This window comes from Electrona antarctica (genome assembly GCF_951216825.1).
Source record: "Electrona antarctica genome assembly, chromosome: 8".
In the NCBI taxonomy this organism is placed as follows: domain Eukaryota; kingdom Metazoa; phylum Chordata; class Actinopteri; order Myctophiformes; family Myctophidae; genus Electrona; species Electrona antarctica.
In genome coordinates, this window is record NC_136789.1 from 49,968,060 (window position 1) to 49,984,401 (window position 16,342).

The 16,342-nt window shown below is 42.2% G+C and overlaps 1 protein-coding gene across 2 annotated transcripts; it reads right to left on the reverse strand.

The window, feature by feature from the left end:
* Nucleotides 1–6,686: 6,686 nt before the first annotated feature.
* On the reverse strand, nucleotides 6,687–11,828 carry LOC306927902 (uncharacterized protein). Of its 2 annotated transcripts, none has more exons than XM_079507787.1 (3): nucleotides 11,680–11,828; nucleotides 10,029–10,122; nucleotides 6,687–8,986 (listed from the first exon to the last, which is right to left on the reverse strand). In XM_079507787.1, the coding sequence occupies exons 2-3, from the start codon at nucleotides 10,093–10,095 to the stop codon at nucleotides 8,001–8,003; spliced, it is 1,053 nt and encodes a 350-aa protein (XP_079363913.1). In that variant the 5' UTR covers nucleotides 10,096–10,122; nucleotides 11,680–11,828; the 3' UTR covers nucleotides 6,687–8,000. The 2 variants fall into 2 exon arrangements, with proteins under 2 accessions (XP_079363913.1, XP_079363912.1); XM_079507786.1 differs by having other exon boundaries at nucleotides 10,029–10,127.
* Between the last annotated feature and the right edge of the window lie 4,514 nt (nucleotides 11,829–16,342).

Below are 16,342 nucleotides of genomic sequence, written 5' to 3' on the forward strand. Positions count from 1 at the left end.
GTCCCAGTGGGGGAGGTGCAGCGGTCCCTGGGTCTGTCCCAGTGGGGGAGGTGCAGCGGTCCCTGGGTGTGTCCCAGTGTGGTCAGAGCACTGGCAGAGGACGGTGCAAACCACACCCAGAACGTCGTGGACGTGAGCTTCCCTCCGTCCAGGATATACATATATATATATATATATATATACAGTCCTGTGGGTCTATTATTACAACTGTATGGATCTATGGAAAGGCCTGGAGGATTCTTGAGGACCCGAGAGACACCCTCGCGGTGAAACAGTTTGAGCTGCTATAGTTCCGCGGCGTCGAGGCCCGGGCGACCCAACAGGCACGGAGACGGACAGCTATACCAACAGGGAACTATGTTTACGAACGCTATGTGAACAGGCACCGACACGGACAGCTATACCACCATAAGGAACTATGTTTACGAACGCTATGTGAACAGGCACCGACACGGACAGCTATACCACCATAAGGAACTATGTTTACGAACGCTATGTGAACAGGCACCGACACGGACAGCTATACCACCATAAGGAACTATGTTTACGAACGCTATGTGAACAGGCACCGACACGGACAGCTATACCACCATAAGGAACTATGTTTACGACCGCTATGTGAACAGGCACCGACCCGGACAGCTATACCACCATAAGGAACTATGTTTACGAACGCTATGTGAACAGGCACCGACACGGACAGCTATACCACCATAAGGAACTATGTTTACGAACGCTATGTGAACAGGCACCGACACGGACAGCTATACCACCATAAGGAACTATGTTTACGAACGCTATGTGAACAGGCACCGACACGGACAGCTATACCACCAGGGGGCTATGTTTACGAACGCTATGTGAACAATCACCGACACGGACAGCTATACCACCAGGGGGCTATGTTTACGATGCGTCAATCTATTCTACGTCCGAGCATAGACACGGTAACTGCCTCTGATAGAAAAGATTCACGCGTTTTATGATGGCGGCTTTCGGATGTTCATCAGATGATTTAGGGCAGATTCACACGGAGTCCGTTTGATTCAGACTGTCATTGGCCTTGATTCTTCCGCACCCAGTTCAACTGTATTCAATGCTTTCACAGCGAATACAATACCTCCATGATGCGGTCCCGGGAACGGTCGGTTGAGCCGCTCCCGGGAACGGTACGCAAAGCAGCATTCACACTACCATGTCCCTGAGTGTGCAAATGGTGTGAATCTGCCCTAAATCTCTGTCATTAGCCCTTATCAACGAGTGTTGTTTTCGTCGACTAAGACGAAAAATGTTCGTCGACTACCTTTTTTCATTGACTAAAACTACATCAAAACTAAATTAGAACGAATCTATGATGACTACAACTAAGACAAAATATACTGACGATTTCGTCAACAAATAAAAACTAGACTAAAATGTTAGGGAGGGACTAGTGGACAAGAGATCCAGTTTTATGCTAGGTTGCATGCTGAAAATAGCAGATCTACAAGCTCACAACGCGTCGCTGCTATTTTCAAAGTGTAAAATCTGCCATTACAACGACATGATCAAGGCCTGTCAAAACACATTTTAGTCGACTAAATCAACTGTAGATTTAGTCGACAAATCGTATGACATTTAGTCGACTAACACTAGAACATTTCAGGTGACTAAGATGTGACTAAAACCAAATGAAAATTATTCAAAAGACTATGACTAAAACTAAAATCAAAGTTTACTGTCAAAAACAACACTGTTATCAACACCATGTATTGCAGCCAGTATGGACATTTCCTACATTACTTTTTTTAAATGTTTTTTTTTGTGGCTTTCGCCTTTTATTTTATATTTATTTTATGGAGGGACAGACAGTATTGCTGACAGGAAATGGGGAGAGAGATGGGGGGAGGGTGGCATGCAGCAAAGGCCGTCGGGATCGGGAGTCGAACCCGCGGCACACTGCCAGACTGGATTACCAGCCATTATTGACGACGTGGTCAGCCATTGTCCGGCGTGGCGTTTGGTCGACTATTACTAACCGTAACCCTAAATCCAATCCTAAATTCTAACCCTAACTCTAACCTCCGTCTTAACCGGCCACGCAAGTCCCCCAATAACCTCACAAGTCAGTTTCACTATGTTTTTGCTTCGGCGGCAGTCATTTCACTTCCGCATTTCCTAGTCTGTTACTCGCGGTAGGCAGCATGTAGGTTAAATGTCCATATTGCCTCCAGTGCCATGGTCCAGATGAGAACATACTGGTGATTATCGGTTGAGAACATTCGAAGCGGGTGGTTTTTACGAATGACATGTGACACTAAAGGCCTGTTGCCGGTCTGTTACACACACACACACACACACACACACACACACACACACACAACGGGACAGGTCCTACAGCAAGCACGCAGCACCTTACACACACACACACACACACACACCAAACACAACCAAACACACAGGCACCCTGACACTTTAATATCATAGATTCCCAACTTGTAGGCAGAACACTAAGATGATGATGATGATATAACCTTACAATTCATGTTTAAAGCATTTCTTTTGGGAGGGGCACGAGCCCCTCCTATGACCAGCTTTGAGGGTTTCTGTATACACAAACATTGTTTTGCTAGCGTCTCCTAGGACTGGTTTTGAGGGTTTGTGTAACACAAACAAACATTGATGACAAAAGTGAGGGAGAAAATTGTGATTGGCCAGAATGAGATGATGTATGATGACAAGAGCTCCCCTCTCACTTCACACAAACTTATTTTATTTAACACTTTGAAAATGTTTTGTTTTTGTGCTGTGGAAATGCGCGCGGATGTGACCACTTAAAGGAGTGGTGGATCACCCCAAAAAATGACCCAAGCCTCGGATTCACAGAGATTTGACCCTGTGAAGCCTCGGATTCAGAGATTTGACCCCGTGAAGCCTCGGATTCAGAGATTTGACCCCATGAAGTCTTGAATTCACAGATATTTGACCCCATGAAGTCTTGCATTCAGAGATTTGACCCCATGAAGTCTTGAATTCACAGATATTTTTATCAGCTTGCAGAGCTGTTCAATGATAGCCCAGAGTACACTTATGCAGAACATTAATAATTCCACTCGAGTTGGAAGCATTTATAACCCACTTTAACCCTCAATGGCTTCCTTTCTGAAAAATAACGTCATTGTAAAAAGAAAGATTCATGCGTTTAGATATTGCTATTTTGCTATTTACTTTTTTTTTTAATTGTTTCTTTTATTTGGAAGAAGCAGCCCAGATCAGTACAGAAAAACATATTTCTTATACATAAGACAATCATTGGTGCATTTCCCATTGCTTTTTCCCCTCCCTCCTCCCTCATCCCTCGGTCCCATGTCACCCCCCCCTCCAAGTGACTCCATATCCAAAGTCTCTGTATAGTCCTCACTTTTTCCAGATGGGTTACATCATTATGGCATCAAGACAACAGAATTTTTTGCTATTTACAATGAGAAGCGGACGGGAGCTGGTGCCACTTGGACCCGGACGTAACGTAGGACTACAAAATGACGCCAGACTTAAATACCGAATGGGACACTAGAACTATACGGCCAATGGGACACTAAGCCCGCTCTCCTCATGATTGGCTGGCCTCTTAGCCAATGGGAGACTAGCCCTATACGGCCAATGGGACACTAAGCACGCACTCCTCTCCCTCACCGCACCATGCCTAGAGACTAGCGCAAACTCCACTACAGAAATCCCCACTAAAGGTCCAATATGCAAGAGAATGGAATGCAAGCTGATGTATAATGACTCGAGTCATCTATTGTTTGTTGTTTTTTAGTCTCATTCCTGTAAGTCAATGCTTTGATGATGAAATCTCTATGGATTCAATTAAGGCTGCATTATGGGGTGTGTAAATAAGTAATTGATTTGGCTGAACTATTCCTTACACAGCGGCAGCCTGTGTGTTAAGTGGCCGCAAACACTTTATTTTATTTAAGTTTTCCAGATCCAGAAAAGATTGTGAAGCTTAATTTCTAATAAACAGTATTACACCCTGACTGTGTGTGTCTCTCTTTCTCTCTCTCTCTCTCTCTGTGTGTGTGTCTCTCTCTCGTTATATATATTATATGATGAAATTGTAAAGTAGCATATTGCAGTCCAATTCAAGTGAGAGTTATTGTATATTTAGTTGTATTATGGTTCAAACATTGAGAGCTTGTGTGCTCTGCTCCTGCTGTGTTGTGGGGTAGCACGTGGAAAGCCTGATCCGCTCTAGAAATTACAGCAAAATACCACTAATTTATTTTGGTCACGCGGCTTAGCCGCCGTGGGACAGTCACGGCGGTGGCTCAGGGATAGAGTGGCCCGGACGGGAACCGCAAGGTTGCCAGCTACGAACCCGCCCCAGCTGTTACAATTTTCAAAACATGCAAACATGACCCGCTTGAATTACTTCAGTCTAGTAGCTTAATGACGACTAGTATTAAAATGTTTTGTTTTGTGTCCAATTGGATTTAGTTCGAAAAGTTAACATAGGCCTAACTATAACTAAATGCATTAAATAAAAACGTTACTTTTCAGGATTCCAATAAAAAAATGGCAACAAATAATTCAATAAAAAATAGCTGATCTACAAGCTCAAAATGCGTTCGCAGTGCGGCGCGTTTTGAGCTTGTAGATCGGCTATTTTTGCTACGACAGTATATGCAATGTGTATGTGGCCCTCTGGAGTGAGTCTGGAAATATAGTGGTCCTCTCCATCGTCAAAGTTGCCCAACCCTGGTCTATACTCACCAGGCAGGTTTTTGGTGCAACGGTTAAAGAACAGACTTGCTTCATTTTGGGACACACCTTGCTATCAAAGAACGCAAGGGAGCTAAATTTTACACAGTATTCAAGGATTTTAGACGTATGCAGTTTTCCCCCATGTCCATTAGTTCTTAAAGGGATGTTTCACTTTCAAAAACAGTTGTCCTTTTATCGTCTACTCAGGCTTATATGAGCAGTGACAGTGTTTAGATATTTGATATTCATGGTAACGTCTGTTTCACTTCAGATTATGTTGTTCTACTTTCAATTGGTTATTTGGGCTCCTTAAAAACGGCACTATTTGTTTTTAATGTCAAACCTGTGACAGATCTGATCACGTCTCATTGAAATAAATGATACAACATATATACCATGTTACAGGATACAACAACATGCACCATGCATTAACAATGTACAAACCATTATTAATAACTGAATAAATCAATATTTCTATAGTAATTTTGATTGAACACATAATTAACAGTTTGCAAAATGGCACAGATGTATAGGAATTTATTTAAGGAAGAATGCTACATAAAAGTATAACCTAATAAGCCCAGGGCTTGTTTCCATTGAGGTCCTGTGTATTCAATTCATTGTGACATTTACCGAAAAAAACAATACAACAATATTCAAAATATTATATAGTTTGGCGTAGTGGTAATACATTTTTTTAAAAAAATCACACCCGTGTGAAGTGAGGGGCGCTCTTATCATTATACATCATCATACATCATCTCATGAACTGAATTTATGTGATTGGTTAGCCGATTTGTTCGTCATTGTCAGTGGCATTTAATGTTTGTGTTGCCACAAATTTACGTCATATTTGAGGGACATATGACCCAATTTCTCCTTTAATTGTCAATGGCACATATGAGAAGTGTGTGTATGTAAAGTAAACAGTTGGGGGGGGGGGGGGGGGTCATTTCCAGTGAAATGTTTTTTTTTACAGCGGTCAGTTACAAATGTATGTGCTTGGAGAAGAGAACAGTGGAATCAAGCGCCGCAGTCCCATACGAAGACCCAGAACAATGTATTAGAAAGAAGAAAAAAACACTTTTTGTTGTTGTTTTTCTGCCACAGACGAAAAACAGTCCAAGTCCACACTATTTATCCATAATGTATAAATGATAGATAAGGGTTCAGGACAACGAGGCCTTTTCGTGGAGGGGTCAGAATGAAATTTGGACTTAGATTGTTTTTCGTCTGTGGTACTATTTTGTTCGGCCCAAAATATTGTGTTTGTTGTCATGATTTAGACAAAAGGTATCTTTCCTCCAAGTTGTACTTGCTTGTCAAAGGTGTAAGTTGCAGACTTGAAAAGAAAAGCTCAGTCTTTGGTGAAAAATTCAAATAATTTATTGATGAGCAAGGCAAATAAATAACAGGACCTACGCGCTTCGACCACAAGGTCTTCGTCAGGGTCTATCTGTGTTGTCATGATTTGTCACAACTCGAGTTGGCTTTGTCCGCGGCTTAAACGTCTTTAAATAAGTACTTTTTGAAAAGCCTATGGGGGAAAATGAACGGGGAATTCACTTCTGGGTCTCTCGTCGTCATGAACGGGGGGACTGCGACGCTATGCAGTTCACTTCTGGTCAGACGAAGGAGGAGGTTGTCTGTTGCAAGACCCAAAATACCAGGACACAATGGTTATTATTATTGTTTTTTTTAACAACATGTATATTCACCTTTATACTTCTAAAAATCACACCCGTGTGAAGTGAGGGGCGCTCTTATCATTGTACATCATCGTGCATCATCTCATACTGGCCAATCAGAATAGAATGCCTGTTGTCTGTGATGGCTTAGCTGATTTGCTCGTCTACATATGACATATGACTTTTCCCTTCAATGTCAATGGCGTTTCATGTTTTGATGTTTAATTTACTTCATATTTACTCCGTTCATTGTCAATGGCAAATATTGAGACGTGTGGGGACAAAAGCTGTATATAGGATGGGTTAGCGCCCCTCAAAAATGGTTAGCTGTTAACACTAGAAACAAATTGAGGAAATTACTGTTTGAGGAAAGTAAAACATAAAAATCACACCCATGTGAAGTGAGGGGCGCTCTTATCATACATCATCTCATGAACAACTGCATTTACGCGATTCCTTTCAGTGTCAATGGCAAATAGGAGACGCGTGGGGACTAGATTTACGTCATATTTGGCGGACATTTGACCTAATTTCTCCGTTCATTGTCAATGGCAAATATTGAGACGTGTGGGGACAAAAGCTTTATATAGGTCAAAAATCACACCTGTGTGAAGTGATTATCAATTACAACATGTTTGTTTAAGCAATGGGTGCTAATGTTTGTTTTAGTCCTCAACACAAACATTACATTTCTCTTTATTGTCTATGGCGTTTTCTTAAACAAGCATCTTTGAAAAACAAACATTAAAGCTGTATATAGGAGGGGCTAGCGGCCCTCAAAAATCACACCCGTGTGAAGCGAGGGGCGCGGAACATGATGACATATGACATCAATTTAACATCTCAAAATAGCAGTTTAAAAGAATCGTGGTCCCTTATTGGCCGAGGTTTTCCTCTTGACATGCATATGCCGATTTGCTCGGTGACAGCCAAAACAAACATTAAACTCTGTTCATTGTTAATGGCATTTAATGTTTGTGTTGGAGACAAAACAAACATTATACTCTGTCCATTCATTGTCAATGGCATTTTGAATGACCTGTGTATAGGCGGCCCTCAAAAACAAGAGCGGGGGAACGTCTCCAAAAGACTAGTCCTAACGGAGGCCTCTGTTGACAGTAGCAGTATGAATATCCATAATATTTTAGATGTTCCATCCACCTCCCTACCAACATACAGGTGCTTAAAGGGATATTTCACCTTTTTTAACGTTTTTATTGTCTACTCATGCTTATGTGAACTCGCCAGACAGTTTTTAAGTTGCTTGATTCAGTATTTAGAAATGATAACGTCAAACTCCATTTTAACCGTGATAGATTCATTCAACTAGATTCAGTCAACAGAAAAAAGGTTGGGTGTTTTTTGATGAATCTATCATGGTTAAAATGGAGTTAGAAGTTATAATGGATTTGTATAGGAGGGGGGTGGGGCAGCTAAAATTAATATAAAATATCTAAATACTGAATGGAGCAACTTAAAAACTGTCTGTAGTGTTCACATAAGCCCGAGTAGACGATAAAATGATTTTAAAGTGAAATATCCCTTTAATTCAATTCTCTCAGTGAGCTAATTTGTAGTGCAATGGTTGTTTGTGTGAATAAACAGGTGTCTAAAAGAACTGAAACTCTTGTCACAGTGTTCACACTGGAAAGGTTGTTCTCCAGTGTGGACACGCTGGTGTCGCTTCAGGTCCGACGACTGGCTGAAACTCTTGTCACAGCGTTCACAGTGGAATTGTTTCTCTCCAGTGAGCATGTGAAGGTGTCTCTTCAGGTCATACGACTTACTGAATCTCTTGTCACAATGTCCACAGTGGAAAGGTTTTTCTCCAGTGTGGATATACTGGTGGACCTTCAGGTGACTCGACTGCTTGAAACTCTTGTCACAATGTTCACACTGGAAATGTTTTTCTCCGGTGTGGACACGCTCGTGTCTCTTCAGGTCAAATGACTTGCTAAAACTCTTGTCACAATGTTCACAGTGGAAAGGCTTTTCTCCGGTGTGGATGCGCTTGTGCGTCTTCAGACTAGACGGACGTGTAAATCTCATGTTGCAATTTTCACACTGGAAAGGTTTTTCTCCAGTGTGAACACTCTGGTGTCTTTTCAGAGAAGTTGACCTAGTGAAACTCTTCTTGCAATATTTACAGTGGAAGGTTTTCTCTGTAGTGTCGACACGCTGGCGTGTCGAGGGACCTGACTCACTGGCACTCTTGTCGCACCGTTCGTAACCACCGTCTTCCCCGATCTCCTCATAATCATCACTGTCTTCAGTGACTTCAGTGTCAGATTCAAGTTCAACTTCAACTTCAGAGCAGTGGGAAGAGATGTCATCATCATCATCATCATTTTCTTCTTCACCTTTCACTGCTAGTAACGTCAACATTGACCCATCAGGCTGCTCTGGTCTTTGAAGTAGATCTTCCTGTTCCTCTTTAAGCTCGTCCTGTTCCTCTTTAATGTGTGGAGGCTCTGGTTCCTCCTGGAGCAGACTGGGGCACCTCTCCCGTTTAATAGAATCCTCCTCTTCACACACAGCCATGTGCAGGATGTCTAGGAGCAGAAACATTACATAATAGTTAATACTAGATTCCTAAAATGTTAAAATATATTCTTCCACTTAATATCGTTACAGAATGGAACAATATAGCCTGCTATAGGCTACAGCTAAAGGAAACCACTCACAGTATATTCTTTATACCGTATATTTTATTTTATTTATAAATTATTATTATTTTTTCCTATATCCAACATTGAATGTTTGTGTTGTCTGACCAAACATTAAGAATGCCATTGACAAAGAACTGTAGAGTTGTCCCGATATCATTTTTTCAAATGGTCAGTACAAGTACTTCATTCTTAGTACTCGCCGATACCGAGTACCGATACGAGCACTTTATTTCTGTTGAGTAACCACTTATTTTACCTAACCCCCTTTTTCTCATAGATGCAAATGGATCTACACTTGTCATTTATGCTTGTAGATCGGCTGTTTTTGGCATTTGCTGCAGTGTTGGGTCAGACTTGCTCTTGTTGCATTCGTTCAGCCTAGTGTCAATTGGATGTTTTGGTACTCAGGTCAGAGTATTGGGGCCGGTTCCGAGTCCATGTCAAATTAATAAACAGAACATAACAGTAATTCCTACACACTTCCAAGTGCTTAATATCTTGTTTCAATAGAGCGTCGCAGTCCCGCCCTCTTTCATGACGACGCCAGGCCCAGGAAATAATTCCCAATGCATTTTTCCCATAGACATTTCAAAAAGTATTTATTTAAAGACCTTTTAAGCGTCGTACAAAGCCATCTCGAGTTGTGACAAATCATGACAACAAACACAATATTTTGGACCAAACAAATAATTAAAAAGAAGTAAAAACAAAAAAAGTGTTGTAACCTGCCGTTTCTAATTATTTGTTCGGCCCAAAGAATTGTGTTTGTTGTCATGATTTGTCACAACTCGAGTTGGCTTTGTACGACGCTTAAAAGGTCCAGAAAATAACATGAGATAGTCCATAGAATATCTGTTATTATTGTAACAGCTGCTCTACAACTGAACAGAAAATAATAAAGAAAGGGAGATCACATGAAACGTACCGAGGTGTGGGTGGTCTTCAGGTTCCTGTTTAATAGAGATAACCCTGGCTGAGTCTGGAGAGTTCATCTTCACCTGCAGTCTGGACTCCACACACTGCTCTGAAATAAAGGAATGGAATGAGGACTTTAAAAGGATCCCTGGCTAATAAGACTTATAGGCCTATGTCTTGACTCTTGACCTAATGCATTATACTTGCGCTCTATAACTAAAGTTAGTCAAAGTAACCTGAAAATGGCAGATCTACAATGTATTGTATAATGATCGTGATGAGACACATTGTGAGCTAGATCAGCCTTTTTACAACTTTTAACTGGAAGATAATGGGATGAGCAAATACAACATGGTTCTTGCAGTATTATCCTTCTAGTTGTTCTAGTTGAATAGACAACTATTCAATATAATATACTTAGGTGCCAATGTGGTCAGATCTTGTACAAAACGATTTCACCCATACCTTTATCGCTGTTAACAATGTAACAATGAACTATACACACTATTAGCCCCTCTCGGGTAACCTGACTCCGCCAGATGGGGCAGCAGAGAGTACACTGGGTTATAGGAGCTATAGGAGACAACGGAAACCTCAACGAATTTTCCTTTGGCGCAGAAGCCGTTAAGTATTTTTTTTTAGTGGTGCAAACCACTCCAACAACCGGCTTTATTAGTACCCGTGTGTGTTTGTGCCTTGTACGGGTGAGCACGGTTGCTATGGTTAGTATGTGACGTCACTGCACCACTCAGTTCACACGGGTGTGATTTTTACCGTTTTGGCAGCTCTGAAATTCTCTCTTCCTTCCTTCCTTGACTTCGATCCTTATTGACATCCCATTGTACCGCCTCCAGCACCAGTTTGGCTAGCTGCGCGTCCCTACGTTCCTGCCTCTGATCTGCTCTGTCGCAGCTAGCCAGTTCCGAACAAACAATAAGTTGGGGACAAATCATGTGTTGATTTGCCACGACCGTAAGTCCGTCTGTATACCATTTAGCTTGGGACAGATGGGGAGGGACCCTACGGGTGAACGATGAAAAGAGCTCAACCGGGGGTCCTGAGAGGGGCTAACACACTATACCATTTGAAAAACATAAGTTGCATGGTGGGAGAAAATAGACATCCTTAACAGTACAGTATAGTCTCTCTCTCTCTCTCATATTGACTGCAATAGTACAACACACTGATGTAACGTCAGGGTTACATTAAAAATAGTGGCATCAACAAAGATGCAACCAAACAATGTACATTATTATTACTGCTGGTGCTAGTGTAGCCTCGGCCAGGAGGCGAACCCGGGGACCTATACATTCTATGGCACGTACTAGCCTACGATCTCGTAGACATGGTCAGGAGCCCGAAATCCCCTGCCCTAGAATGGCTCAGAACATGTGCAAAAGCAAAACCTAAGGTGCTTACCCTGATGTCCCACATGTTCGATTTATCTTCGCCTGCCCTTAGCGTTTAAAACCCTGTAGGTCCGTATTTTTCAATAACAAGGTGTTACACTACTAAATAACTACTGGTTGTTTATGATCACATTTATGATTTATAACAAGAAAACAGATAGCCTATAACAGAAATACGATTCATGTTCCATCTTAAAAGATGAGTCAATAAAGACAAAGGGATGAAACACAACGTGAATCAGTTCATCTTACCTGCTGTGTTTCAGTGGTTGAGCTGCTAACACACGTCCTCCTGCTGCTTAACGATGACACTGTTTTGAAACCACACGTTTTTAGTTTTCTTTGTATGTTAAAAGTGTCAACAGTCAGTCAACACACCACCATGTTGTTTTCACAACTGCATTGTGGGTAACTGTGTTCTTCTCCTGACCACAGTGACCAGTTTGTTTCTAGACGCCAGTTGGTGTATTGCTGCCCCCTACTGCTGGTCTCAGGTACTGTCCATATTCTATTGCTATATAGGGCAAATCAACACATGATTTGTCCCCAACTTATTGTTGGTGTGATCTGTCAGTATTGTGTATTTATGTGTTGTATTTTTATTTTTTTTGTATACTGAATTCCTGATGGTTGCTTCTCTGGTCGCATTCTCTGCAAGCAAGTATATCTATCTATCTATCTATCTATCTATCTATCTATCTATCTATCTATCTATCTATCTATCTATCTATCTATCTATCTATCTATCTATCTATCTATCTATCTATCTATCATTGTTTGTAACAGTATGTGACATGGCTTCCAGACCTGTAGAGGAGAGAACATCCACCTAGGAGTGCAACGGTTAATCCAATTATGTTGTCAATTATTTATATTTTCAAATGTGTGTAATCAATAATTTAGTACATGATTAGTTGATTAATAACTTATCCCCATTTTGAAGATGTCATTATAAACAAATAATGAAAATGTAGCGAGTATATACAAGCTCACAACAAATCCAGATGCGATGCATTTTGAGCTTGTAGATCAGCTACTTTCACGAGTCATGCACAACAGAGTGTGTGTGTGTGGTTTGATTGATTGATTGAAAACTTTATTAACAGTTTGCAGAATTACAGTACATTTCAAGCACAAACTCAATACAAAGGCTGTTAACTGTGAGTGGACGACCCAATTAAGCATTACACTTGTTTACAACAGGGTCCACCATGTTCAATTCATCAAAACATTTAGAGACGTACAAATAGACACTTCTATATAGACAAAGAACAGTACAGGAATTCATCATGATGGAGGTAAAAAAGGAAAAGAAACATATACAGTGAGGGGAAAAAGGGGGGGGGCGGTGGGGGGGGATTCAGATTTTACGGGGGCCAGTTTCGAATTGCAGCCATCCGTAGGTGCCCTTTGAGAGCGGTTTTGAAGGAGTCAAGGGATTCGCATGTCTTAATGACTGTTGGTAGGGCGTTCCACATTTTGGTGGCATAGGAGCGAAAATAATTTAGTCCCTTGTTTGTGCCGAATCTGGGTTGAACATGATTCGTTGCACTCCCTCTGGTGTTGTGGGTGTGGACTTCGTTAACATTAAGGAAGTATCTACACAGGTACATGGGTATCTTGGTGGAGTATCGAATCTTGTGGACCAGACCCATTGCAAGATGCTGTACTCTGTCGCCGACCCTAAGCCATGCCAGTCTGTCAAAGTGGGCAGGGGTGAGGTGGGTTCGGGGGGTGAGGCCAAGTAGGAGCCTGACCAGTTTGTTTTGGGAGGTCTGGAGCCTAGTTTTAAGGGCCTTTGAGGTGCTGTGGTACCAGGAGGTGCATGCATAGTCAAAGAAGCCTTGTACAAGGGCTCCTGTTAAGGTCTTCAAGGTGTTTTTGTCGACCAGTGAGGAGATCCTGTAAAGGAATCTTGTTCTTTGGTTGACTTTTTTGATTACGTTGGTGGCCATTTTATCACCGGAAAGATTAGCCTCCAGGATGGAACCTAGGTAGGTAATTTCATCTTTACGTGTGATAACATTGTCACCCACTCTAACCAAGAAGCCATTTGCCTTGCTGAGATTACTATTAGATCCAAAGAGAATGGATTCAGTTTTTCCCAGGTGTAAAGATAGTTTGTTATCAGCGAGCCAGGTGCAGATTCTACCGAGTTCAGAGCTGAGGGCATTTTCAACCTGCAGTTTGTCCCTGTCCGAGACCAGCAGTGCCGAGTCATCTGCGAACAGGAACAAGTTGCAGTCACAAGCTGAAGTCATGTCGTTAACATATATTAGGAACAGTAGAGGCCCTAGTATGCTTCCTTGTGGAACGCCACAGCTCACTGGGAGGGGGAGGGGACAGTGTTCCGTTCACTTCCACCATCTGTGCTCTCCCCTCCAGGTAGGATTGCATCCAGCTCACTGATGTGCTATCGAAACCAATTGCTTTTAGCTTGTTAACCAGTATGGAGTGGTTCACTGTGTCAAAAGCCTTTTGGAGGTCCAGCATGACCATGCCGCAGTATTTGCCAGCGTCCACCTCTTGTTTGATGTGGTCGCTCAAATAGAGAAGGCATGTGTCAGTGGAGTGGGATGTTCTGAAGCCAGATTGGAACTCGTACAATAATTTATTAGTGGCAAGATACTTTTCAACCTGTTCATAGACTATTTTTTCCATCACTTTCGAGATGGAGCTTAGAATAGAAATAGGGCGGTAGTTGCCGGGGTCTAATTTACTCCCTTTCTTGTGCAGGGGGGTTACTTTGGCCAGTTTGAAATCTAGGGGGACCTGTCCCTGTTTGATGGAGAGGTTTACTATGTGGGTGATGATTGGAGCATGTGTGTGTGTATGTATGTGTGTGTGTGTGTGTGTGTGTGTGTGTGTGTGTGTGTGTGTGTGTGTGTGTGTGTGTGTGTGTGTGTGTGTGTGTGCGCGCGCTTCCATCGCTGCACATTGATGCTGCACGTGGTCTGATCACGTCTCATAGGCCCAATCTCAATTGCCTCCCTCAAGCCCTGAGCCCTGAACCCTCATTGACTTTAGTGACGTCAGCTGTAAGTGCTTGAGGGTGAGAGGCTGCAAGGGCTCCAAATTGTTGCGAAAGGAGGAATGGGACAGCACTTTGAAGATGAGTCCGCCATTCATGACACTTTGCATCACTTTATACAAACTGTCCTTATTCGCAGGGCAGTGCCTACATGCTTGGCCTATTTATACATGTGTCTGTCTATTTTAGTATTTAAGCTGATCGTTTTATTATTAGTTTCATAAATACACTTTCCTGTGTGATAGGGGTTGTAATATTCATATATAATAATATTCATTATAAATTGCATTTCCATATTATTTTACTTTGCTCATTAGTAATTTCTCATGTTTCCCTTATTATTATTGTTATTAAATATATAGCCTATCCTTCCATTCCGTCTCCCTTTGAGAACAGTGAGAAAGCACTATTGTGTTTGTTGACATTCTAACCGCGATACATAACTAATTTGCATACTTAAATGATTGACGTTCGGAGGATCCCTCTCATTCCTCTGGTAACGCTATTAACTGTGGGTAATTTCTTTGCCAAAGTCAGCATCGATGCTGACTTTGGCAAATGGCACATACAGGGGTGGGGCTGAGCCCTCACTGACTTAAGGTGCTGCCACACTATGGAAAGAGCCGCGCACGTTCTCAGCTGCGTGCAGCTTAAATTCTGAGTTTTTAGACAGCTGGTGGATGGAAAAGAAGCTCCACCTCCGCAGACTTTTTGCGCGACGGCCAGATTCCCGGAAACGCTCTCCTCCGCACAAAAAGTCTGCAGAGGTGGAGCTTCTTTTCCATCCACCAGCTGTCTAAAAACTCGGAATTTAAGCTGCGCAGAGCTTAAGAAGTGCGTGGCTGTCGACCGTTTTGCGCTTAGGTGTGGAAAGGGCTTTACCGATTTCAAATGGGACATCCCTCAAGGCCTCGCAGACTTCACATGAACGCGCAGCTAAATCAGTGAGGGCTCATTGAGTCAGCAAGGGAGTGGATTGGGATTGGGCCATAGAAATACATGATACAGACCAGGAAGTTGTACATGCACAAATTTGGGCATGTACAACTTCCTGGTCTCAACCTAGGACAAATAAAGAGGATAGTGCACGGAGGTGCGGCCCACTCTCCTGCGGGAGGTTTGCACATGCTCAGTGTAAACAGGAACTGCGATGATGGAGTGTTCCAGCAGAGGTGGTAGAGGTGCATGAGAGTTGCTGACCCTGAACTGAAATAATAAAAAGGATATCACAAAAAGAGAATAGTACAAAGTTAATTTAGTTTTTATTTTAAAAAGTATATCAATTTCATAACTGGAAAAAAGAATTAGTACATGTGTCAAACTTTTATTTTTGTGAAATGACAAAGAAACATGGATACTGTTCATTCAAGTGCTGTGGATGATATAAAACATCAGTTTAATTCTCAACTGTTCTGGATCTCATTATTTACATGAAAGTTATGAGCTTTCTATCTAGCACCTCTGCTGGAACACTCCATCATCGCAGTTCCTGTTTACACTGAGCATGTGCAAACCTCCCGCAGGAGAGTGGGCCGCACCTCCGTGCACTATCCTCTTTATTTGTCCTAGGTCTCAACTGTGCATGTTTCTTTCCTTCCATGGCGCAACATGGCGTCGTCCGTACGGTCTTCGCATCTCGTCCTCTTTAGACAGTCCTTGGTAGTTTGGCTCCTATGAAAGTGACCATGAACGTGTCATGGCGCAGCCCAGTCACGTGACCACACGTGACCCCCCACGTAACCTGGTAGTACTAGTGAATAAAAAACAAAACAAACAAGGCGTGCAGACAGAGCGGGATATACGTATTGGGTAGACAGGAGAAAAGTTATGACGAGCAAAAAGAAACAATCTAAAACTGATTCCAGTTATGTATGGACGGACGAC